Source organism: Sarcophilus harrisii, chromosome 1, assembly GCF_902635505.1.
Source record: "Sarcophilus harrisii chromosome 1, mSarHar1.11, whole genome shotgun sequence".
NCBI lineage: Eukaryota > Metazoa > Chordata > Mammalia > Dasyuromorphia > Dasyuridae > Sarcophilus > Sarcophilus harrisii.
In genome coordinates, this window is record NC_045426.1 from 124,729,250 (window position 1) to 124,755,087 (window position 25,838).

The following is a 25,838-nucleotide window of genomic DNA, read 5'->3' on the forward strand; positions in this document are numbered from 1 at the left end:
GACCACAGTAGTTTCCTTTTCCGTTGCATTAACACACATTAAGGAGGTTTGTTGGAATCAAGAAAGGGAAAATAAAGTGGGACCTCCAATATATGGTACATTATAATACAACATAGAATAGTACAGATGTTTAAATCCAAATCTCAGGAGTAAGTGAGCTGTGTAAAAGCATTGCTTAGCCTAGGTCAGGAAGAGATCTATCATACCATAGAAGAGGTGGTGGTTAGTATGTGAACCTGTTGTTGGCTGGTGACTGTCTTCTTGGCCAGGGCATTAACAATTGGCTAGACATGGTAATTCTGAGCTACTGAAGAATTCTAGGTCTTAAGGGTAGGGACTGCCTTTTGCCTTTTTTTGTATCCTTAACACTTAGCTTAGTACTTGGCATATATTTAGGTATTTAATAAATGTTTAAAGACTAACATTGCCCCAATTCAACTTTCCTTGCTTGCTTGCAACTGTCCTGGTTCTATCAAACCTGAGATAGTCTATCTTACCTTGTTTTGGTACTATAATTTGTGCTGAATTCAGGATGTTTGGTTTACCTTTACAATTAGATCATAGTCATTTTAGTCTACATAAGAGGCAAAGTGGTATAATAATTACATCATTTGTATAGCACTTATTCTAGCTAGACGCTAGGCCAAATACTTTGTAATTATTATCTCTTATAATAATATGAAGTATACTGGATTTGGAGTTCAAAGATCTGGGTTCAAATTACATTTCTGCTATTTGAGATCTGTGAGATCTCAGACAATCAATCTTCCTCCAGCTCTGAATACATAAGGGAAAGAGAAGAGAGCAAGCATTTGCAGAACACCTACAACATGCCCAGGACTGTGCTCACTGCTTTACAAATATTATCCTGTTTGATCCTCACAACAGCCCTGGGAGGTAGTTGCTGTTATCTACATTCAACAGTTGAGGAAACTAAGGCAAAAAGAAGGCCACACACTTGCTCAGGGTCACATAGATGGTAAATGTCTGAGGCTGGATTTGAGTTCAGGGCTTCCAGGCCCAGCTCTCTCTCTGCTGCATCACTGGCCGCCTCTATAATCCTACCATCTGAGGACTTAAGGGTCTACTTTGCGTATTCCATTCTTGTGCCCCGGAAGGCTGGAGTGTCACAGTTCTGTCTCAGTGTGGAATAAAAATTCTCTGAATTCTACACTAAAGTTCAAATAATCAGCTTTATAGGGACAAGATCAGGGAAGGGCAACCAGAAGAAAAAGTGAAAAATATCTGGGACTTCTGAGAGTCCAGTGGAGGTTTCCAAGTGAAGATTGAATGACAATTTGTTTTTTTGGGGCAGAGTTCTAGAATAGATGTGGAATCTGGAAGAAGGTTCCTTCCAGTTCTAAGATTCGGTAACCTATGCTCTGTACATCAACGCCCTGCTGACTGCTTATACCTCTAACACTGCTGCCTTCTAAGCCCCAAGCTAGTTGCTCAATCACCCTTCTATCACTCATGAAAGAGGAAACTGCAGATCAGGAGGGCCCCTGGGCCCTCCCACCAGTCTGGGCAATGCTGCTGAACCCTCCTCCACAGCCCCGGGCATGGTCACAAAAAGAGCCAACCAGTTCCTTGCAGCTCTCCTGTTCCTCCTCCTTTCTGTCTGAAGTCAGGACTGCATAGCTAGCGGGCAGAGGCCCTTTGTCCGAGTTACGGCTAAAAAAGGCTCTCTGAGTTACTGTAACGTAAGGCTTACAGGAAGGGAAGAGGCTGCCAACGCCTAGTTGTCTCACCTGTAGTTTTTGATGAGTTTGTCCGCCTGGTTCATCAGCAGAAGCTTCTGCATCACGTTTTCCACGTGCCACTTGATTTGGCTCATGGGAATGCCCCATATCCGGGCATACATGGTGAGAATTTCCCGTCCTGTCATGTGGTGCAGCAGGGCGTCTAACTGAGGACAGTAGCTGACTTCTCCCTGCAGCTGCAAGGAGAGAAGAGCCCTCAGGTGAGCAACGCAGGCTGGCTACTAAATTAAAACCTTATTTGAATCACACATGTTCCAAAACCCAACAAGGCAAAGGGAGTCAGGCATTTTGGTCCACGTTCTAGCTGAAGGTAGCAGTTTTTTTAGTGTTCCTGCCAGGGCTTTCTGCTGCTGCCAAAGCTGCCAACACTTTGTATTGGGAGCCTACTGGGGCCCCATGGGCTTCTTAAATTTTTTCTACTCACAACCCCTTTTTGCCTGAGAAATTTTTTCCTCGACTTTGGACATATGAAATAGGTATACAAATCGAACATTTGCTGATAATAAATCATAATTTTGTGACCCTCACATTCAGTTACATGACTCCATAGGGGCTTACAACTCACTTTAAAAAAGTTTTGCCAAAGGGGGCAGTCATGGCCAACGGTAAGAGGAGAGGTGTGTTTATTGTACAATGGTGCTTTCAAGGTGTGTGTGTGTGTGTGTGTGTGTGTGTGTGTGTGTTTTGAAGAAGATATTTAGTATTTTGCTAGCACTAAGTTCTCATAAGAGAATATTAAGATTAATGGCTTTTTTAAGACTAAGGGGACCAAGGACATTTAACTGAGGCTTTTCATGAGTTTTGGAGACAAGGTGGTGATGGGGCAGCTTTATATCAGTGTATATGAGTCTTTTCTAGGAGGATCCACAAAAGATTTTTAGGTCCTGTTTCCTTCTCACCTAGATTATTATGCCAGTTCCCTGTTATTCCTGCTCTCTTCTGCTGCCTTTCCCATCTATCTATCCCAACTATATCTATCATATAGATATAAGGAAATATATCTATTCCCATCTATATCTATCTATATATAGCTGCCTGGGTAACCTTTCTATTGAAGCATTAAGATAATATCACCCATTTGCTTAAAAAATGGTCACCCAAATACCAAATAAAATAGACAATTGATCTTCTCATTTTAATCGCTCCATAATATGCCTCTCCTATACTTTCCTAGCTATGGTCTGATAAGACTTTCTGTCCTGTTTGTTCTTGTACTGTTACCATATCTATATTTTTACTCACATTTTCTCCTATGACTGGAAAGAGTCACTCTTGCCCTCTCTCTGCTTCTTTCTAGTACTATGTCAATTATTAATTAGCCCTTAGCACAGTGCCAGGACACATAATAGATATTCCATGAAAACTTGCTGACTTGACTTGTCTTGACCAGCATTATCAAACATTTTTATTCCAATAAGGAACTGAATGTAAGGGATCAAACATTTTTATTCCAATAAGGAACTAAATGTAAGGGAGAAAAATGATCAGATAAAACTGTAAAACCAAAAACTATAATAGGAATAATCTGGAAGTAAATACCTGTCAAAATATTTTGGAGACAACTTGTTTCCCAGAGGTAAAGTTCAGCAAGGAAAGTGTGCCCAAAGGCTTAGATAACAACATTTCTCATGATTTCTTTGTGCTTTGGATAATCTCACTCTTTGGCAAAGTATTATCCCATTCATGATCCCTTTTTGCCAGGTGTTCACTGAGGAAACTCTCCTATTTCCCAGGGATCTGAGAGCCAAAAGCAGGTGATCCATCACATTTTTTTTACTTCCTCACAATATGTTTATTGCAACAGCTAAGAGAATGGAACCAAGTACTGCATTCCTATTCCCATCATGCTATAACTCTCGTTCTGTTACCCTGCTCTGAGACAATCCATAGGGAGACAGGACCCAGAAATACCTGTATTGTCCACGCATGAATCTGTTGTGAGAATTGCTACTCAAAATATAAGAATGTTTATGTAATGGTCCAGCCCACTTTTCTGTATATGAAGCACTGCCTTTGCCCCAGCATATTAAACTCTCCTTAGGAGTCTTCTGCTTGCAAGTATTTTCCTTACTTTGAAATCAACTAAACTTCCATTTGATCCCTGATTTTACTGTTTCTAGCCTACTTTGCCAAGCTCTGGCCAACCATAGGCTAAAGGCTACTTTGGGCTGATAGACCACATAGGAGGAAATGCCCAGTATCACTCAGGAAAGTAAGTTGGAAACAATATTATTCATGGCCTTATTCAGAGGGAAATACAACATTACAAGTATCACAAACATTTCATGGGATGTGTCTTGGGAAATGGCAAGGAAGGAAGTGCGGGAGCCAAGAAGGAGGAGTAAAGGCAGCAATCCACACATATTCTTCCAACATTCCCCTTCAAACAACTTTAAAATAAGGTCTCAAATCAAATTCTAGAGAAGTACAGCCAACAAAAAGTCAGAGTGAGGCATTTTGTTAGGATGAGACATTTTTCAGCCCAAGAATACTTAGGAGATTGATAGGAGGGGGTCTGTGATGCTGGGGAAGGGACTGCAGCAAGTGTTGCAACAACACTAGTGGCAGGTCTCCTCGGTTATCAGTAGTAGCAGCAGTTTCTGCAAAAGCAACAGCAACAGCAACAGCTTTCTCTTAGCCCAGAGATGGTAAAGGGATTGGACAACTGTCCAGAAGGAGATTATAGGGAACTCTGAGTCGGCACTGGGTACAGGACCAGATACTGTTTGTCAGCCCCATTGCCCATACACACTTCTGGGTCACAGTCCCAAGGCAGAGACGAGTGTTTGTCTTGGGTCACAAGTGAATAGGGACCCTGGTTGTAGGTTCAGGATAGAGAGGAACACTAGCATTTGTGGTTGCAGAGGAACAGGGGCTCTTCCTGGACAAAGACAGAGTGTAGACTAGGAGAGCAGTAATTATTCTTCTCCCAGGACAATATGATGTTGGAAACATTGCAAACTAACAGATCCCCCTGCCCCCAAATAGCTGTGAAAATAGCAGTGCAAAAAATCCCCGAAGGTCGGGACAGTGCCTCCTCATCCCCAGGTGAGCTCAGCCTAATTTTAACATAAAATTCAAAGTGAAGAAAATACACTAGAAAAATGATCAAACCAAAACACACACACACACACACACACACACACAGAGGAAACCTCCATCATAAAAGAGATATTTAGCTGTTATGGTGACAGGAAGATTAAGAATAAATTCAAAAGATGAAAATGATGTGAAATTAGCTACAAACCAAGTCTCAGAGAAAAATGCAAACTGAACACATTCCCAAGTAAAATTCCTTAAAGAAATAAGAATGGTTGAGGAAAAATTGAGGGGAAAATGAGTGATGCAAGAAAATTATGAAAAGAAAGTTAATAGTTTGGTAAAAGAAGCATAAAAAATACTGATGAAAACAATACCTTTCAAAATAGAAATGGCCAAAAGGTAAAAGTACACAAAACCTTTCTGAAGAAAATGATTCCTTAAAAATTAGAACTGGTGAGACTTCAAGAAACCATCAAACAAAATAAAAAGAATGAAAAAATAAAAGAAAATGTGAAGTATCTCACCAAAAACAAAAAACAAACAAACAAACAAAAAACCTGACCTGGAAAACAGATTGAAGAGAGATAATTTAAGAATTATTAGACTCCCTGAAAGCCATGATCAAAAAAAGACTGTATTTTTTAACATCACATTTTAAGAACCTGTCAAGGAAAATTGGCCTGTTAGAACCAGAGAATAAACAAGAATGGAAAGAATCCACTGATCTGTCATTTCTTGAAAGAGATATGAATGAAATGAAAACTCCCAGGAATATCATAGCCAAATTCCAGAGCTCCCAAGTCAAGGAGAAAATACTACAAGCAATTAGAAAGAAATAATTCAGAATCAGGATCACACAAGATTTAGTAGCTTCTACACTAAAGAAAAAGAGGGCTTGGAATATGATATACTAGAAGATAAAGGAACTACTATTACAACCAAGCATAATCAAGTAAGACTGAGTATCATACTTCACAGGAAAAATGAATATTTAATAAAATAGAGGACTTTCGAGCATTCTTGAGAGTAGAACAGAGCTGAATAGAAAATCTAACATCAAAAAGAAATCATGAGAAATTTAATAAAGTTAAATTATTTATATTTGTTTGTGGAAAGATGATACATATAACTCCTAGGAACTTTATCTTTTGTACAGCAGTTAGAAGTTTACATTGACAGAGAGCATGGGTGTGAGTCAATCATATTGGGATGATCTGAAAAAAAAATTAAGAGGTGAGATTGAGGTATGTATTGAGAGAAAGGGAAGGGAGAGAAAGAATGGGGAAAATATTTCACATAAAAAAGGTATGCAAGGAAGACCTTTGACACTAGAGGGGAAAATGGAGATGGAGGAGCAATGCTTGAACTTAACTCTGATTGGATTGATTCCAAGAGGGGAAAATATATCTATATATCTATATTTATATACTCAGCTGGATGTTGAAATCTAATTTACCTAACAAGGAACTAGGAGAGGAAAGAGTTAAAAAAAGGAAAGGTATATAATAAAATGGAGGGTGAATTAAGGGCGGCAGTAATGAGAAGCAAAATAGACTTTTGAGGAGGGACAGAATAAAAAGAGAAAGAAGGATAAACAGAAGAAAACAGGATGGAGAGAAATACACAGCAATCATAGTTGTGAATATGACCGAGATGAACTCGCTCATCCAAGTGAATAGCAGATTAGAAATCGGAATTCAATAATATGTTGTTTATGCTTGAAATAGAAAGACAAAAACAGAATTAAAATATGGGGCTAAGCACAATCTATTGTTTCAGCTGAGGTATAAAAGGTATGATTTCAGATAAAGCAAAAGCAAAAATAGGCATAATGTAAGTCCATTGATTAGCCACACTTTTTTTTGAAGGAAAAAAAAGACAGTCAGGGCAACTACATTTTTCTAAAAAGCATCATAGACAATGAAGTAATATCAATATCAAATATATATATATATGTATATATATATATATATATAATATGCATCAAATGGCAGAATATCCAAATTCTTAAAGGATAAATTAAATGAATTATAGGAAGAAGTAGACAATAAAAATCATACTAGTGAAGGACCTCAAATTTCCCTTCTTAGAACTAGATAAATCTAACCATAAATTAGAAAGAAGTTAAAGAGATGAATGGAATTATAGGAAAATTAAATATGATAGATCTCTGGAGACAACTGAATAGGAAGAAAAAGAATACATCTTTTTTTCCCCTCAACTGCTTATAGCATCTTCACAAAAAATGCCCATGTATTTCGGCAAAACAAACAAACAAAAACCCTAATATACAATGCAGAAAAATTAAAAGCAAATTAATGAAATTAAAAATACATTCAATAAAGAGTCTTGGAAGCATAGATTTAAAATTATTTGCAAACCAAAAAATCTAATTCTAAAGAATAAGTGGGTCAAAGAACAAATCATAGAAATAATCAGTAATTTCATTAAAGATAATGACAACAATTAAGACTACATACCAAAATTTGTGGGATGCAGCCAAAGCAGTGCTTAGGAGAAAATTTATCTCTAAATGTTTATATCAATAAAAAGAGAAAGAACAGATCAAGGAGCTCAGTATACAATTTAAAAAAAACAAACAAAAGTAAAAGTTATACATCCCCAATTAAATGCCAAAATAAAAATCCTGAAATCAAAGGAGAGATTAATAAAAATGAAAGTAAAAAAGCCCCACAACCATTGAACTAATAAAAGTAGAAGCCAATTTTATGAAAACAATAGTGACAGCAACAACAAAATGATAAAAAAAGAAATTGAACAAGTCATAAATGAGCTCCCTAGAAAAAAATTCCAGACCAGATGGATTTACAAGTGTGACCAAACATTTAAAAAGAAATTAATTCTAATATTATAAAAATATTTGGAAAAAAAAAAGGAGTCCTATCAAATTCCTTCTCTGACATACAAAAAATGTTTTTGATACCTAAACCCGGGAAAGTAAAAATGAGAAAGAAAAATACAGACCAATTTCCCTAATGAATATCAGTGTAAAAATCTTAAATAAATATTAGCAAAGAGATTATAGCAATATATCATAAAGATCATTCATGAGAATTGGGTGGGATTTATACCACAAATCCAGGGTTGATTCAACATTAGGAAAACCTTAAACATGACCAACCATATCATTAACAAAAACAACAAAACCCTTATGATAATATCATTAGATGCAGAAAAAGCTTTTGACAAAATACAATATCCAGTCCCATTAAAAACACTAGAAAGCATAGAAACAAATGGAGGTTTTCTAAAAATGATAAGGAATTTATATTGAAAGCCAAGAGCAAGTATTATCTGTAAGAGGGTTAAACTAGGAGCCTTCCCAATAAGATCAGGAGTGATACAAGAATGTTTGTGACCATTATTTTTTATTATTGTACTAGAAGTGCTAGCCATACTAATATGACAAGAAAGAAAAATTGAAGGAATAAAATAGGCATCGAAGAAGCAAAACTATGAGTCTTTGCAGATAATATGATGGTATACTTAAAAAAACTCTAGAGAATTAACTAAAAAAAGTAGTTGAAACAACAAATAACTTGAAACAAAATTTCAGAATGTAAAATAAACTCACATAAATATCAGAATTTCTATATATTTTCAATAAAATTAAACAGGAAAATGTAGAAAGAGAAAGTCTATTTAAAATAATTATGGACAACATAAAATATTTGAAAGTGTACCAGACAAATCAAACCCAAGAACTATATGAATGCAATTACAAAACATTTTTTACATGAATAAAGACAGATCTAAACAACTAGAGAAATATTAATTACTCATGGATAAGCTGAGTCAATAAAATAAAACTAAAAATTTTAAGTTAATTTACATATTTAGTGCTATGCCAATCAAACAATCAAAGAATTATTTTATAGAACTAGAAAAATCATAACAAGATTCATCTGGGAGAAAAAAAATCAAGAATATCTAGAGAATCAATGGAAAAAAGGGGAAAGAAGATGGACTAGCAATACCTATTTTCAAACTATATTATAAAATGGAAATCATCAAAATAATCTGCTACTAAATAAGAAATAGTGTGGCTAATCCATGGACTATATTAAGTATACAATATACAGAAGTATATACAACTACTATAGTAATCCAGTGTTTGATAAACTTAAAAATTCAAGCTTTGGGAACTGGTGGGAAAACTAGAAAGTACTTTGGAAGAAATTAGGCAAAGACCAACATCTAAAATGAGCAAATGATTAGTGATATCATAAGTAAATTAGTAAATTTACTATACCTAAATAAATTAGGGAAGTAACTTTCCTAAGTAAATTAGGGAAGGGTGGAAAATTTTACCTGTCATATCTATGAATAAGAATTTATGACTAAAGAAGAGATAGATCTTGTTCATTCATTTCAGTCATGTCCAATTCTTCATGGCCCCATTTAGGATTTTCTTGGTGTAGATACTGGAATGGTTTGCCATTTTCTTCTTCAGCTCATTTTATGGATGAGGAAATTGAGGCAAATAAGGTTAAGTGACTTGAGAAGGCTCACACAGATAGAGAACTAGAGATAAAGCATTTATTAAATTCTTAGTAGGTGGCAGGCATATAATATTTCCATTCCTCCTAATTCTGTTTTCTGAGGCTAGGTCTACTTTTTCTTCCACATGAAAATCCTTAAAATACTTGAAGACAGCTATTATGTTCTCTCTAGGACTTTTCTTAATAGGCTACATATCACCAATTTCTTCAGCTGACTGTGATATAACATCCTGGATGGCCTCTTCCCAAGTTAATGTCCTTCCTCAAATGAGTTCCCCAGGACAGAGCACAATATTCCAAATATGACCAGGTGCTTTCCTGGTTTCCCTTCTCCAGGAGATGAAGAAGGAAAAGGAGAAAGACAAGGGGGAAGGGAGGAGAACAGAAGAGGAGAAGAAAGGGAATGGGGATGGGTGGAAATCTAGGGACTTAAAAGTCTTCCTCCACAGGTGGGCAAAACCAGTTAAATGATGTGATATACAGAAAAGTCACTCCTGCTCCAACATATTCTTTCTGCCTGAAACTCCACCAGTACAAGGTTAAAGAACAAATATTTCTGAGAAGGTTAAAAAGCTTCCAGTGCATTTTTTCTGCTAATCTCCAAATTAGCTCTCTGATAGTATATATTCTTATGGGTTACTTTAGTCAGAATTTTTCTAATGTGTAGGAGTAAGGGAATAAAAATATTGATGGAGGAAAAGGACAAGGAAAAGAGATAATTTTGATGCCTGAAACACTTTGGGAAAGGGCAGGTCTGGATCAGAGTGACTAGGTGGCATGTATATATTATAGTCCTGTGAATTGGGGAAGAGTGATGCTAGAAGGCAAGAAGAGAAAAAAGAGATGTGGGCAGGTGAAAAAAAACAAACTTCACTTTAAAATTTTGTTTAGTATTCATTCACTCTATCTCTCATCTCACTTTATCCTGCCTACAGTAGAAAAGGAAGGGGAAGCCAGAAAATGATGGCTCCATATGCAAAAAAGGGATAAGTAATAGTGTATATCTTAGAAAAGCTGTGTATGGGGTTGCTTTATATGTTGTGGGTTATGTAGGTTGCTTCCTTATTGCTACATATCTTCCTTCCCATATCTTCCCCATCCTCAAAAAATTGGGTCACCTGATTCTTCCACCTCTGATTGCTATTGTTCCATATGCCTCCTTCATTTTGTGGCTAAATTCCTTGAGAAGGCAGCCTACAGTAGGTGCCTCCAATTGCTGTCCTTGGCTCCTGGCTTCATTGGTCAACTGAAACTGCTCTCTCCTAAGTTACTAATGATCTCTTAGTTACCAAATCTAATTAATGGTCTTTCTCAGTCTTTATACTCTTGACTTCTCTGCTGTCTTTGACACTGCTGATTAACCTCTTCTCCTTCATACTTCCTTCTCTTTGGGTTTTAATCACACTATTTTTCTCCTAGTTCTCCCGGTACCTGATTACTACTTTCCAATCTCCTTTGCTGGGTCTCCATCTAGGTCATGTATGCTAACTATGGGTGTCCCTCAAGGGCTATCTCTTGGATCATCTTCTCCTCTTCCTCTATACTACTTCACTCTGTGATCTCATTAGCTCTCAAAGATTCAATTATTTTCACATCTGCTTTTCTGGCCTTAACCTCCTTGCGGACCTCTAGTTTTACATTTCCATCTCTCCACTGGATGTCTCAAACTTGAGGTCCTGTAAACATTTTAAGCTTGATGCATCCGAAACCAAATTAACTTTCTTTCCGCCTAAACCGTCTTCTTTTTCTAATTTCTGTTAATATCAAGGATACCCAAATCTTACCATTCAGGCTTGAAACACAGGTGTCATTTCCAACTCTTCATTCTCTCTCAGCAGCTCATATCCAGCCTATTACTGCCTCCTGTTGATTTTATGCTTCTAACATCTCTCAGAGGACCCCTGCTATCCTCTGACATTGCTACTCACCTTAGTGGAGACAGTTATCACCCTACATGGACTACTGCAATAGCTTTCTCGTTGGTCTTCCTTTCTTTACTCAAGTCCATCCTTCCCTCCTAAAGTATGGATCTGACCATGTCATTCCTCTACTCAATAAATTCCAGTGGATCCCTATCATCTCCAGTATCAAATAAAAAAAGCCTGCTTGTCATTTGCCCTTTATACTCTCTCCCTTCTTTTCCAGTTTTCTACCTTACACTCCTATCTCACCCCCATGGATTCTGTGATCCAATAACCCTTTCATTCCAGTGCATTTTTTCTGCTAATCTCCAAATTTTCCTGCATACAGCTTGTCCATCGGCAGTTGTTTGCATGTTGTATCTCCCATTAAACTATGCGCTTCTTGAAAGCAGAGATTGTTTTTCACCCTTTGTATCACCAGTGCTTAGCATAGTGCCTGTCATGTAGTGTCTAATAAGTGTTTACTGACTCGTTTGCACATTCTTGTAAGTTCCTTCTAACTTGCATCCATATGTGAAGTACTAGGAACCATGAATTTAACCAGCATATTTAGACAGTCAAACAAGGAAAGTTAGAAAAGAATTGGGTATGTAACATTTTGGCTCACTTGTTGTTCAGTCATGTTTGACTCTCATTTAGGATTTTCTTGATAAAGATACTGTAATGCTTTGCCTAAAGAATGATTTAATTTTAAAATTTTAAGAGATCTTAGAACTCATTTAATTGAACTCCTTCAGAAAACTGACAGCCACAGCAGTGATATGATTTATTCAAAGTGACACAGTTCTTTAATGGCAATGCTTGGACTAACATGTAGGTCTTTCAACTCTCAGTCTATTGCTCTGTCTATAATGGGATATCTTTGAAAAGTATCATATTCATATAGAATCATATAAGAGGAATTCAGCTCTTCCTTTTTTTCCCACTGCTATAATAATTGTGATCACTGTTGCCTCTTGTCCAGAGTGTGGCAGCAGTTTCCCAATTACTTTCTATGTATCCAGTCTATTCTCACTTCCTGTGCTGCAGCCAAAGGAATCTTTTTAATGCATCATTCCAAGGATATAAAATTCTTTCACAAAAATATTCAAGGATTCTTCATTATCTACTGAGTAAGGTATAAACTTCTTAAGTCTTTTCATTGAAGGAGTCTATAACTAGCTCCAATTTATCTTTCCACTCTTATCTCACACTATTTTCTTCTACACACTATTTTTTCAGCCAAAGTAGATCTTTCTTGTCCCTTTCTTTCTCCATCTTTGTGACTTTGCTCATGTTGTTCCTCTAAGTCTAGAATGGCTATCCCTCTCATCCTTACTTACTTTCATCCCTTCTCTTCCCTCAAGGCTTACATCAGGGAGTATTTCCAAGACTTGTTCCTGAGCCTTTTAGTTGGAAGTGATCCTTGGAATCTCTCACTGCTTTGGACCTCTCCTTTGCCAAATGATATTGCTATTTGTGTAAATCTTTTTTTATTATACTGTACTTTGAAAGTGCTTTGCAACTGTACTCCTTAGGTCCATGGGACTATTGGACCTTTCCTTCTGATTTGTAGCTAAAACTTTCCATATGTGTTGTTGTCAATCCCAATTAGAACAGGAGTTCCTTGAGAGCAGGGACTATCTTGTTTTTCTCTTTGTATCCCCAGTGCTTTGCACATAGTAAGCATTCAATAAAATATTTTATTCTTTAATTTATTCACTTGTGCTAGGCATGTAATTTTTCCCAAGCAGAATGGAATTCTTAGACACTGTTAATATTAATACAAGTTGATCTGTCCATCTCTCTTCAACACCCAAGGGGGACCAAATCTAATTGGATTCTAGTTTGGACAAACAATGGGCTTGGGAATACAACAATTGAATGTGAAAGGAAGTCCTATAGACAACTGTGAGGCTCCTCCATCCCAGCCCCCCCAAAATTAGAACCAGATTAACTATTTTAGTTAGGCTAAACCTTTTGAACAGAACCCATCTTGGGGCACTCTGATTCTGACACTTGCTTTCACACTCCAGAAAGCTATAGGAAACACCCCGCATTCACACTTTCAGGGAAAAACTGTTTTAATTTTCTATCAACTCTTCCTAGACTTCCATCACTAGCTTAGCAGTAGTATTTGTGTCTTTCATCTTTTGAGGATCCATTCTCCTCATTACAGTTTCCATTGTAATTCTTCATTGATTGTCATCCTTTCTATCCTTCAAGGAAGTGTGTTTCCCTGGCCCTGGGGAGGATCTTACCACATTGAGGTTACTGTGGATGCTCTTTCCGTTGATAAAGGCATCTCCAGATGTGATGATGATTTCCCCAGTCAGCATTTTGAAAATGGAGCTTTTCCCAGCTCCATTGAAGCCTAGCAACCCAAAACACTCTCCTCTCTGGACTGTGAAAGAGATTTTGTTCACAGCAAGGACAGATTTCAGCCTTTGGCTATATACCTAAGAAACACCAAGAAGAAAATCCACATATTTCCTATGAATCATGAAAAACAGGACTATCAATCCTTATGCAATGACCATGACCATACCTCCTGGGGCAGTAGAAGCATTCTCCCCCTTAGCTCAAGCTACTTCTCCCCAGCCTTATGGAACCCAGGGACTAGTCATCAGTTACATATCTGATATGCCTCCAATGACCAAGGTCCAGGAGAACCCTGCTCATTTGACTTTACCTTTGTGAGTTCTTTAGCGATTAAAGGGGTGGCCTGCAGCAACTGTTGAAGTGAGTCCAGGATTCTTTCTCTTTCATTTTCCACATCTGGGTCTTTGAAAATCAAAGATGTCTCAGTTTGCACCTGTGACTATTTCAGAGAGAGGTAACAGAGACATGAATGCCTTTCAGGCATTTGATTATCTTGAGGGATAGATGGGAGAGGTGGCTAAAAGGCTGGGGATGAGAAGGCAAAACAGATGTAATTGAGTCTTGGGAGATGTCAAGTAAGTAGCTCTTGGCTACTTTTGGAAAATTTTTCACCTCTTCATTAAGCTGACTCCAGATTTCCCAAGGACAATCAAAACATTGGAAAATTAGCTCAAATGTGATCAGGAAATTCTGGAAATAGAAACTTTAATTGGCATTCCATGTAGCCTGATGCATTTTTACATCAAGAATACAGTAGTACACTTTTAGGAAAAGAAAGCTTATATGAGGTCTCAAAGTATCAAGCAGCAGGACATAGAAGGGTATAATTTTCTTAACTATTCTCTTGGGGAATTTGCCCTCAGGAGGACACACATATTTACAACCAAAAGAACAAATTCCTGTCCTGCCTGTATTGTGCATGACAACAGGAAGTAATGGATTTATATAGGTAGCATGATTTTTGTGAAACCCAGTGTTATCCCACCACTCATGATGTGAACATTCAGTGTGTGAGAGAGACAGAGACAGAGACAGAGACAGAGAGAAACAGAGACAGAGATGGAGACAGAGAGAGACACAGAGAGAGATAGACAGAGACACACAGAGATAGAGACAGAGAGACAGAAAGGTACAGAGAGAGACAGAGACACAGAGACAGAGAGACAGAGAGATACAGAGAGAGGGAGCAGAGACAGAGAGATAGAGAAAATGCCAGAGTCTATACACTTGTAAGAGCTCCCAGGAGAAACAGGGTAGCAGGTTTTCTGATTTCCTTTCCCTCTTGCCAGTGACTTGAGCTTCCACAAAGCCCCATGCCACTGATATTCCAGAATCACATGACTTTTCTTGTTGAGCACATGCTGAGAGATTGAGACTTCTGTCCTACTCCGCAGACTGTGAGACTATAGCTCCTTTTTCAGATATTGCCATGAGGAATGACGTTGCATAGGACCAGTGAAGATTTTACACAAAGTCTCTGAGGAGGAGTAGGTCAGATCTTAGGCCTAAATTTCAGGAAGTCACGTGACCCTCAAGAAATAGAGAACATTGCTGACCATTGGTCAATTGTTTCTTCCTTTTCAGTCCATCCAAAGAATTTAATAATCAACAGGAAGGGGGGGGGGGGATATCGCCTCTTTCCTGCTACATAATCCATCCTGGTTCTGGCCCAGGGCCGCACACCAGGCTGGACCGTCCAGGTGATGTGCCTGGGCCTCTGCTAGCAAGGACTCCACAATGCTTTCTGCTTGTATCTGGAGATGCCTCTGGGGTTCTAGCACCTCGCCCCATGCACCCTCACCGGGATCCCAACCGCAGTAGCAGATACTTGTTCAGTGCCTCCCATGGGGCAAAGCCTTGTGCTGGGCCCGAGGACACAAAGACCGACAGCCGCAGAGTCCCGGTCCTGGAAGATTTAGCTGAGCATTTACCAGAATAGAAATGATGCTATGATTGGGAGTTCAGACTGAGCATTAGGCAAGATTTGAAGAAAGAGGGATCAGTGTAGGCTGCGGGCAGCACGATCATCACAAAGGAGGTAGCTCTTGGAGGAAGGGAAAGAATTCGCTAGGGAGAGGTTGCAGAGGGCTCCAGGGGCAAGGCCAATTTGTGTTTGGCAACAGTGGGAAGTTAAGAGAAGAAGGGGAAAGACTGAGTAAGAGCCCAAGCTTGGCTTCCCGTGCCAGGAGATTGGCAGGAGAGGGAGAAATTGTGTTTTGGAGTCTTTCTTACAGAATAGGAATTATAAGCTCTGTGGCTGGTTACTAGCTCTGATCACTTACTATTCCTGTAACTATGGACAAGCTGCCGAATTTCTCTTAGTCTCAGTTTTTTAAATGCGAGATGCTATTAATAACATTGGTTGTTGTAAGGAGATCACTTTATAAACTGTAAAGTACCATAAAGATAGGTGAGCATGCAGTGAGCATGGAGTTATTTCCCTCCTCCTAATCTATGGGTGATCCTTGAGGCTCATGGGCTACAAGGGATCGACTTCCAAATTTAAGAGGGAATTGGAGGACAATAATGAAAGGAGATAGAGATGCCAACCTGTAGGGATCCACATGCCATCCATGGGGGACTATGTGTCCTGAGCTGCTGGTGACAGTGAAACAAAAGGAGAGAAAGATATCATGCAGACTCAGAAGTCATTGGTGAGTTAGATGGAAAGAGAGGTTTACTAGTACCGTGAATTCTGTACATTGTGAAGGTCTGAGGGAAAGGGTAAAATCTCTAGCTACCCTGAGTTCTTTCCCGATTGGAAGACAGAGCCTACTGAGAGGGAAGAATTGATTGACTCCCTATCAAGATAACTAACCAAGACTATATATGTCCCTGTAGGAGTTTTCTTGTCTATTATAGGTTAGAATGTAAGCCATTCTCCAATTTTTTTTAGTTGTCTGTCTTGTTAGCGTGAGTACTGTAGAGGGTTTTAGGATATTTTCCAGGAGAGCAAAATGAGCCAGATAATCATTCTCCCAGGGTTTTCCTGGATGGGACCATAAGCCAGAGCGATTTTCCCAAAGTGTTTCCTTGGTGGGTGAGTCAATGAGAAACAGAGATTTTGGGATGACCTCTCCCTTCAATAATGCCAGCAGCTGGGGTTCAGCTGATGTATGGATCACATAATGAAACAATAGGGCATAGTGACAAATTGAGTGTACTGAGGAAGAAGGACAAGTCAAATATAACTTTTGAGGTACAAACTTGGGTAACAGCAAGAATGGGAGTCTCATAAGCATAAATTGGGGTAGGTTTAGTGGGAGAAGATGGCGTGCTTTGTTTTGGCCGTTTTGAATTTGAGGTACTGCCAGCTCATCTGGTGGAGATGTTTGGTGGGCAACTAGAACTATGAGACTGCAGCCTAAGATAGAAGTCAGAGCTAGAGATACAGATATGGGCAGGGATATCACTCACAAAGAGGTGATATTTGGAGTCAGGAGAGGAGGTGAAAACCTGGAAAACAACAGTGTTTAGGGCAGAGTCTTGGATCACATTCTTACTTAGCAGGCAGGAGAAGACTAGGGATCAGCAAACAAGTCCTTAGAGCTGGAGATAAAGGCAAAAATGAAACAGTTTTCAAGAACCTTACATTTTCTGTGGGGAATATTAATGCACACACTCAAAATATGAGATAATTCGAGGGAGGAGAGAGCTCTAATAATGGAGTTGTGGAGAGCATTAGGAAAGGAATCATGGAGGAAACAACACCTGAATTGAGTCTTGAAGGGGAGGTGTGTGTTTCAGGAATGTGAAAGAAAACTTGTGCAAGAGGATAGAGACCAATTTATGGTGGGTATATACCTCAAGTGGGGTTCACTCAAAATGGAGTGGTGCCAGAGTAGATTTCATTCCTTTAATGAAAGGAAATGTGAAATCAGGCCATTTAGCTGGTCAAAAGCTAAGATAAGAACTTCATATGGTTGATTTAAGTTTCATAATAAGCCACTCACCAATTTCTCTCTCTCAAAGATCTTATAGAGAGAGATTTTCAGTTTCCAGAAGAAGTTGGTCTCAATGAAGAAAAGGAGCAGAAAAAAAATAAAGCCAGATATAACCATGGAGGTCAAATATTTTCCAATCCCAAATTGCTTCCATGAGTAGATATTTTCAGGTACAGTATCTGTGAGACATTGATATGTCATTGAAACCTTGGTTTTACCATTTTATTAATTTCATGTATTCAGGTAAAATTTCACCTTAGCATATATCATTAAAAAGAAACACATTTTAAAGTGTTATTTCCATATCTTGGCAGATGATTATTCTGTCAGTATTGATTTAGTTGAAACAAATTCCCTCTATAGAAAATATCTGGAAAATATTCAAGTTCAACAAAAGCCTTTCTCTGGTCTTTCCATATAACAATTATATTCTACACTCAAAGTACTTCTATATCCTTGAATGTGGGGATAATAAACTGCAGGGCTTTCAAACTTTATTGTTGTTGTTGTGCTTTTAATCAAGCAATTATCCTTTGTCTTCCTTCTCCAATTATACATACAAATTACTCCAGAAAAATGTTCCTCACCCATTTAAATTCTTAAACCACATATAGCAAATAACTATGGTCTGAGGCAACTATATCAACTCTAACTTCTATGGATGATCTGGTTTTCCTTGCATTCTGAATTCATTTTAAGTTAGACCCTATAGATCATAACCAAGTTTTCTCTGCCAATCCAAACATTCTTCCTATGCAATGTCACTCTAATTCAAGGACTTTCACTCAGTCTAAAGTCCATGAATGAACAATTGATAATTGAAAATCCTCATCTAGTTAAGGTATCAGGGCCTAGCATTTTATTACTTACTTTAAATGGAGTGGGGTGGAGTGACTCAAGGGATTCCATCAGCCAATCCTGACTTTTACATTCTGTCTTCTAAAGTTTTAATATTATATTTGCCTTACTTAGTAAATCAACCTGAATGTTATTAGTGACATAATTAGACTTAATTCTTCAAGAACATATCCTATCTGAATGCTGAATGCCTCACACTAAAGTCTCTATGGCAGTTCCTAATCAAATCTAGTCAATGACATTTTCCCATACTTCCAAATATATGATGCTATAACTTAACAAACAAATACCATTTTACAAAGTTAATACCTATCTTGTTGCTTGTAAACGTCTTCCCCAACCCAAAACAAACAAAAAAAAAGGTTAGGGAAAAGGACAAAGAGAACAAGTTTACTTTCTCAGAGGGAAGACCAAGTTCCTTGGGGGCTCTTCTCACAGGGATTAAGGGATAAAGAGTCAGCTGGAAGTTTACCTCTTCACTCTTTAGGTGAGAAACCAAACCAGTGTGATTTGGTGTTTGTGTAGTAACCCTGGTCCACTGGACGAGGGTGGAGGGTTGGAATTCCTACCTAAAGGATCCCTCTACTCTGGATCCCCTCTCCCTTACACAGGCTAGATTTAATTACTGACCTATTTAAAAAAGAAAAGACAATCACTTTTCCTATCTCAGAAGAAAAACTTAGTCCCTACAGATATCCAGAACCTGTAAGCCTTTCCCCACAGAGTTAGGGTCCTGGGTCCTGGAGATGACTAGAAGTTGCCCCTTATTCTCAGATTGAGAAACCAAGCCCATGTGGCTTAGTGCTTACAAAAAGGTTCTATGTTCTGGGAGTACTTGGGCAATTCACCATTTCCTTTTTTTGCTAAGACATCTTCACATCCTGCTCTGGACTGAAACTTGAGTAGGTTTAATGCTGTAAAATTCTTCTACATTTCTGCAACAACATAGGACAATTCAGATTTTCTCCAGAGATCTCTGAAATTTTTCCAGGGAGTCCCTTGTCTGTAGGTGATTCCTGAAGCAATTTGGGATTAAGTGACTTGCCCAGGGTCACACAGCTAGGATGTGTTAAGTGTCTGAGATCAGATTTGAACTCGGGTCCTCCTGACTTCAGGGCTGGTGCTCTATCTACTGCTTCATCTAGCTGCCTATTTTATACAGATTTCAATAACTATTGCCAAGTACCCTCAGACTTTTCCCCTGTAATTCCATTTGATTGAGGATCTCATTTAATCAAAAGCCTGTGATTAATTGAAGCCTGTTCTTACCTGTTTAAAGTGTGAGGGTGTAATATTTTTCACTAACTTCTGAGGCAGAATTAATTTGATTAATCACTATGTGTGCAAACAAGTGCAAATACCTGCTTTTCACTTTCTAATTTATAAAATAGGAGTCAGACATCAGCTAGATTTGTTGTCCAGCTCTGATAGGGTGGGAAAATAATATTTAGCATCATACTAATTATAACAGAATTATGCCACAATGAAATCTGGATATTTCATAGACTTTGTTGTAATGATTTATGTATTCACTCCTTACATTTCCCCAATGTCTCTAGAAGATCAAATTGAATATTTAATGACCTAAGCAGGCTGATTCTTTCTCTTCCAAGAAAGGCTAATCCACCTCTATACCTGCCTTGTAAATGCTTGTTGTATGGTAGATTCAATGTGATCATCCATATGGGGGGGTACAGGGAAGAGACAGATTAAGTTTCTAGTCTGCTTTAGCCAACATTTCACATCATTGCCTTCATGATCTTCTGCTTTACTGTTTGTAGGAGTCTTAAAGCTCTAAACTGGAGCTGTACAGTTTCCATACTACATAATGGGACCTTAATACAATACTTAATACAAGAACTTGCAGATATTGCAAAGTAGGGATATTGCAAAGGACTAGGCTCAACTCACCATGTAGTATTATTGCCCAGGCATCCCCAAGAGCAAGGGCCAAAAAATACTCCCATCCTTTCCCCTTCCATCTTCTAAGATGTTCAGAGCAGGATTAACTTTTTCAGGCTCTGAGGACACTGATGAGAACATTACTACTCCAGAGTACTTCATAATATTCTAAGGATCAATGGGATCCTTTTAGAAAGGATCCTTACTTCTTAAAAGTCTGAATCCACAAGCCATCTGTCATTTAGTTGCTCTGCATTTTTACCTTGAATTTTCTCCAAGAACTTCCTAGTTCTCCTCTGTTGTAGGGTATGATTTAGGAAATGACAATAACCCCTGATGACATTCAAGTTCTTTTCCTTTGGGGCAGAGAAAAGTACCATTCATCCAACTACCCTTGTATCCTCTATTGCCAATGATGGAAAAACAGAGAAAGGATTGTTTACAGGGACTGAAGGTGAGGTGGGAGGTAGATACTCACTCAATTTTAGGCACTTCTGCCCTGCAGTTTCCAAAAATTTACACAACATTTTGATTTGATAGTTATAATACAAATTGGAGAAAGACTTTGCTAGGTTATAATTTGGTAGTATCTGGAATACATTATCCATTTTTTTGTTCAAATTTAGAAGGCCAAGCTCTGTAATGAGAAAGAAAAAGATTAATCAATAATGTTTATTCCTCATTTAGTTCCCAAGCTAGCCTCCTATTGTGACTTCCCTTTTTCTTTCCATGATACTCTTATCTTTCCAGAGTCAAGAGGAAAACCTTTGAGTCATCTTTGATTCCCTATCTCCTTCCCCTCCATCTTCTTTTCCAGCTTTGTATAAGTTCATTTAAATTTTTCATGTGCAGCTACTCTAATTTCCTTGCCTTCCTTTCTATCCTTTAGAATCTTTAACCAATCCCTCAAAGTTCCCTCATTACCTCATATCTGAAGCCTTTCTGAATGCATTCTGAAGGTCACACCACACTGTCAATTAATCTCTAGGATTAAAACATTACTTCCATCACACCCAGTTCAAGAAAGTATATATTGTAGAATAAAAAATTATTTATGAGTGTACACCTTTTCTTATAAATTGCTCTTTTGTTCTCTGCTGCACGTCTTTTTTACTTTATTCTTTTTTTCTCCCCTTTTATTCCCCCACCCCCAAGTTGGCTATGGTTAAGAAAATATATATATTTATATATACATATGTAAATATATACATACACATACAAATCCTGCCCCCCCCAGACACACACATATCTTTCCTATCCCTTCTGACCTTTTACTTTAATTCTGCTCCCTAATTTGTCTTGCTATTACTTAACCTCTCTCCCCCCCCCCATTCATGGATCCTCTTTTGTCTTCTTCCTCTGCCTTTTGCTTCCCACCCATCTCTCCTCCTCATTTTTTAATAGATTTTGGAGGGTGCTATACCTTTCATGGCATATATGTAGTGTAGCCTATTAAACCATTCCTGATTTGACTAAGTTTTCAGAATTACAAGCCCTCCTCTCCCCATTCTGATGCCTCTGTTTATTCTTCCTCTGTACTTCATTTGTATGACAAAGTTACTATTTTTAATTTAACTCTTCCCCAGTCTTTCTTTTGAGCTGTCATATTATTGATGTCAATCTTTAACATGTTATAAATATTCCATATAAAAAATAAGCAATTTATCTATGCTGAGTTCCTTGAAATTAATCTTTGATATTGGCTCTTATATGTTAAATTTATTATAAAATTCAGGTTTGGTTAATAGAAAGTCCTGAAAATCTGCAAGTTCATGGAATGTTCATTTTTTTCTTGCTCAATATTATAGATAATTTTGCTAGATATGATATTTTTGGCTGCAGGCCTAGTTATTTTGATTTTTGGTAGATATAATCCAGGACCTGTGGTCTTTCATTGTAGCTGCTGATAAGTCTTTGTACAATTCTAATGTAGTTCCAGCATATTTAAATTACTTTTTCCTTGTTTCTTGCAAAATGTTTTCTTTGATCACAGGTTTTTGAAATTTGGCAATAATGACCTTATGTGTTATCCACACAGGATCTCTTTGAGGTGGTGATAGGTGGATTTTTCTATTTCTACTTTTTCCTCATATTCTATCACTCTAGGACACTTTTCTTGCATTATTGTGCCAGGGTCCTTTTTTCTAAAAACAATTTTCAGACAGTCCAATTATTCTTATATTTTCTTTTCTTTTAAATAATGAAGAGGCAAATTTTAGAGCATAAGAACACCCCAGAAAATGGAGTACAACATTTTTCAGTTGAAGATGGTTTGGAAGGTCAGCAGAAAAGGTTTGTGACACCAGGGTAGAAATACAGCGTTCAGTCCTGGTGCAGTCCTGCCCTAACCCAGGCCTACCTCTGAAATCAGCAGCAGTGCTGGTGGCTTCCAGACCTCTCAGTCCAGAGACACCAAGGAGGAGCTGGTAGATCAGCAGAAAAAGGCTGTGGAACCCAGGTGGGAATCTAGCTTGTAATCTCAGCATAGACTCAACCCTGGCCTTAACTCTGGCCTGGACCTCAGCAGCAGTGAGGCAGGACCTCTGAATCAGCAGCGGTGTTGGAGGCTCCTGGACTTCTCAGCCCAGAGACATCAGAGAAGACTCAGAAAGTCAATGGAGAGAGTCTGTGGCAATGGGATGGGAGTCTGGCACACAGTCCCAGTGTAGTCCCAATCAGAAGAGCCCCAGTCCCCTACCAGCACACTAGATCTTACAGCTACTGTGAGGCCTGGACAGTCCTAACAACTCCAGGCCAGAAAAGAGGGCTTGTGGTCAGATTCCTAGGTTTCTGAAAACAGCTGCACAAATACCCCTGAAGTTTGGAACAATGCACCCTCCACCTGGGAAAAAGAGCCCTACTTTAACAAAGAATTAAAAGCCAAGTTATAGTCTAGAAAAGTGAGCATAAAACAAAAAAAAGTTTCTGACCATTGAAAGTTATTATGGTGACAAGGAGGATCAAAACACACACTTAGAAGATGATAACAAAGTTGAAGCTCCTGCAACCAAAGTCTCCAAGAAAAATAAGAATTGGGTTCAGGTCATATAAAAGCTCAAAAAGGACTTTGAAAATAAAATAAGAGAGTAGAGGAAAAAATAGGAAAAGAATTGAGAGAGTTGCAAAAGGAAATATGAAAAGAAAATGAGGAAAAGAATGCCTTAAAAAGCAAAATTGGTCAAATGGGAAAGGAAGTACAAAAGCTCACTGAGGAAAATAATTGTTTAAAAAACAGAATTGAGCAAATGAAAGCTAATGACTTTATGAGAAATCAAGATACAATAAAGCAAAACAAAAAAAAAGAAAAAAAAGTGAAATATCTCATTGGACAAACAACTGACCTGAAAAACAGATCCAGGAAAGATAATTTAAAAATTATTGATTTACCTGAAAGTCATGATCAAAAGAACCTGTTCATCCCTTTTCAAGAAATTATCAGGGATAACTATCCTGATATTCTAGAACCAGAGGGTAAAATGTAAATTAAAAGAATCCACCTATCACCTTCTAAAAGTGATCCCAAAATAAAAACTCCCAGGAATATTATAGCTAAATTTCAGAGTTCCCAGGTTAAGGAGAAAATATTGCAAGCATCCAGAAAGAAACAATTCAAGTACAATGGAGCCATAGTAAGGATTACACAAGATTTTGCAGCTTCTACATTAAAAGACTGGAGGGCTTGGAATATGATATTCTGGAGATCAAAGGAGCTAGAATTGTAACCAAGAATCACCTGCTCAGCAAAACCCAGTTATAATCCTTCAGAGGAAAAGGTTGTCATTCAATGAAACAGAGGATTTTCAAGCTTTCATGATGAAAAGACCAGAGCTGAATGGAAAATGTGATTTTCAAATACAAGACTCTGGAGAAGCATAAGGAGGTAACCAGGAAAAGTGATCTGTTTACATTCCTGCACAGGAGAATGATACTTGTAGTTTATAAGAATGTTCTCTATTATGGCAGTTAGAAGGCATGTAGATAAATAGAGAGGGCAGGGATGTGAGTTGAATATGAAGGGATAATATCTTTTTTTTTAAATGATGAAATTTAAAAAAAAATAAATATAATTTTTTATTGACAGAACCCATGCCAGGGTAATTTTTTACAACATTATCCCTTGCACTCACTTCTGTTCCGATTTTTTCCCTCCCTCCCTCCCCCCCTCCCCTAAATGGCAAGCAGTCCTATACATGTTAAATATGTCACAGTATATCCTAGATACAATATATGTGTGCAGAACCGAACCAGTTCTCTTGTTGCACAGGAAGAATTGGATTCAGAAGGTAAAAATAACTCGGGAAGAAAAACAAAAATGCAAACAGTTTATACTCATTTCCCAATGTTCCTTCTCTGGGTGTAGCTGATTCTGTCCATCATTAATCAATTGGAACTGAATTAGATCTTCTCTTTGTTGAAGAAATCCACTTCCATCAGAATACATCTTCATACAGTATCGTTGTTGAAGCATATAATAATCTCCTGGTTCTGCTCATTTCACTCAGCATCAGTTCATGTAAGTATCGCCAATCCTCTCTGTATTCATCCTGCTGGTCATTTCTTGCAGAACAATAATATTCCACAACATTCATATACCACAATTTACCCAATCATTCTCCAATTGATGGGGATCCATTCATTCATTTAAATGATGAAATTAAGGGGTGAGAGAGGAATGTATTGGGGAAAAGAAAAAGGGAGAAGTACAATGCGCAAATCATTTACCATAAAAAAGGCTAGAATAAAGCTTTTATAGTGGAGGGGAAGGTGAGGAGGACAGGGTGAGTGAGTGAACCTTGCTCTCATTCCTTAAATAGGAAATAACATACATACTCAATAGGGATATAGAAATCTATCTTACCCTGTAGGAAAATAGGAGAATGGGATATAGGAAGGGGGGAGGGTGATAAAAGAAAGGGCATATTGAGGGGGGGAATGGTTAGTAGCAAAACAGCTACTTGAAAGAGGACAGGGTAAAAGGAGAAATAGAATAAATAAACACAATTGACAATAGTAAATGTGAAAAAAATTTCAAAGCAATGAATGGAATATTATTGTTCTCTGGGAAATGGTGAGCAGCAGGCATTCAGGATAAAAAAAACAAACCTGGAAAATCCTCCATGAACAAAATGAAATATACTGTATAAAAAGTAATAGCAATATTCTGGGATGACCAGCTGTAAATGGCTTTGTTATTCTCAGTAGTATAATCATCCACAACTACCCTGAAGAGATTATGTTGAAAAATCCTGTCCATAGCCAGAGAAGGAATTGATTGAGTCTGAATGCAGATCAAGGCATTTCTTTATCTTTCTTTTTATTTTTAAATTATTTTTTTGAGGGTTTTTATTTTCATTAGAGTGGGAGATACATGCTTTCTTTTACAACTTGACTTTTATGGAAATGTTTTGCATAACTTCACATGTGGTTTCTCAATTGTGGGTGGGAATAAGGGAGAGAACCTAGAACTAAAAAATCTTAAAAAGAAATGTAAAAAAATAGTTTTGAATTTAACTGAGTGAAAAA

At 37.8% G+C, this 25,838-nt stretch overlaps 1 protein-coding gene across 13 annotated transcripts in view; it reads right to left on the reverse strand.

The window, feature by feature from the left end:
- LOC100913752 (ATP-binding cassette sub-family A member 3) overlaps positions 1–25,838 on the reverse strand; it is a 243,396-nt gene that overhangs the window by 8,786 nt on the left and 208,772 nt on the right. For all 13 annotated transcript variants that reach the window (XM_031963816.1, XM_031963863.1, XM_031963847.1 and 10 more), the window contains 5 exons: positions 20,794–20,952; positions 17,565–17,734; positions 13,922–14,050; positions 13,491–13,688; positions 1,752–1,939 (listed from right to left, as the gene is read on the reverse strand). In XM_031963816.1, the coding sequence (XP_031819676.1) occupies positions 1,752–1,939; positions 13,491–13,688; positions 13,922–14,050; positions 17,565–17,734; positions 20,794–20,952 (844 nt within the window). The remainder of the gene's footprint in view (positions 1–1,751; positions 1,940–13,490; positions 13,689–13,921; positions 14,051–17,564; positions 17,735–20,793; positions 20,953–25,838) is intronic.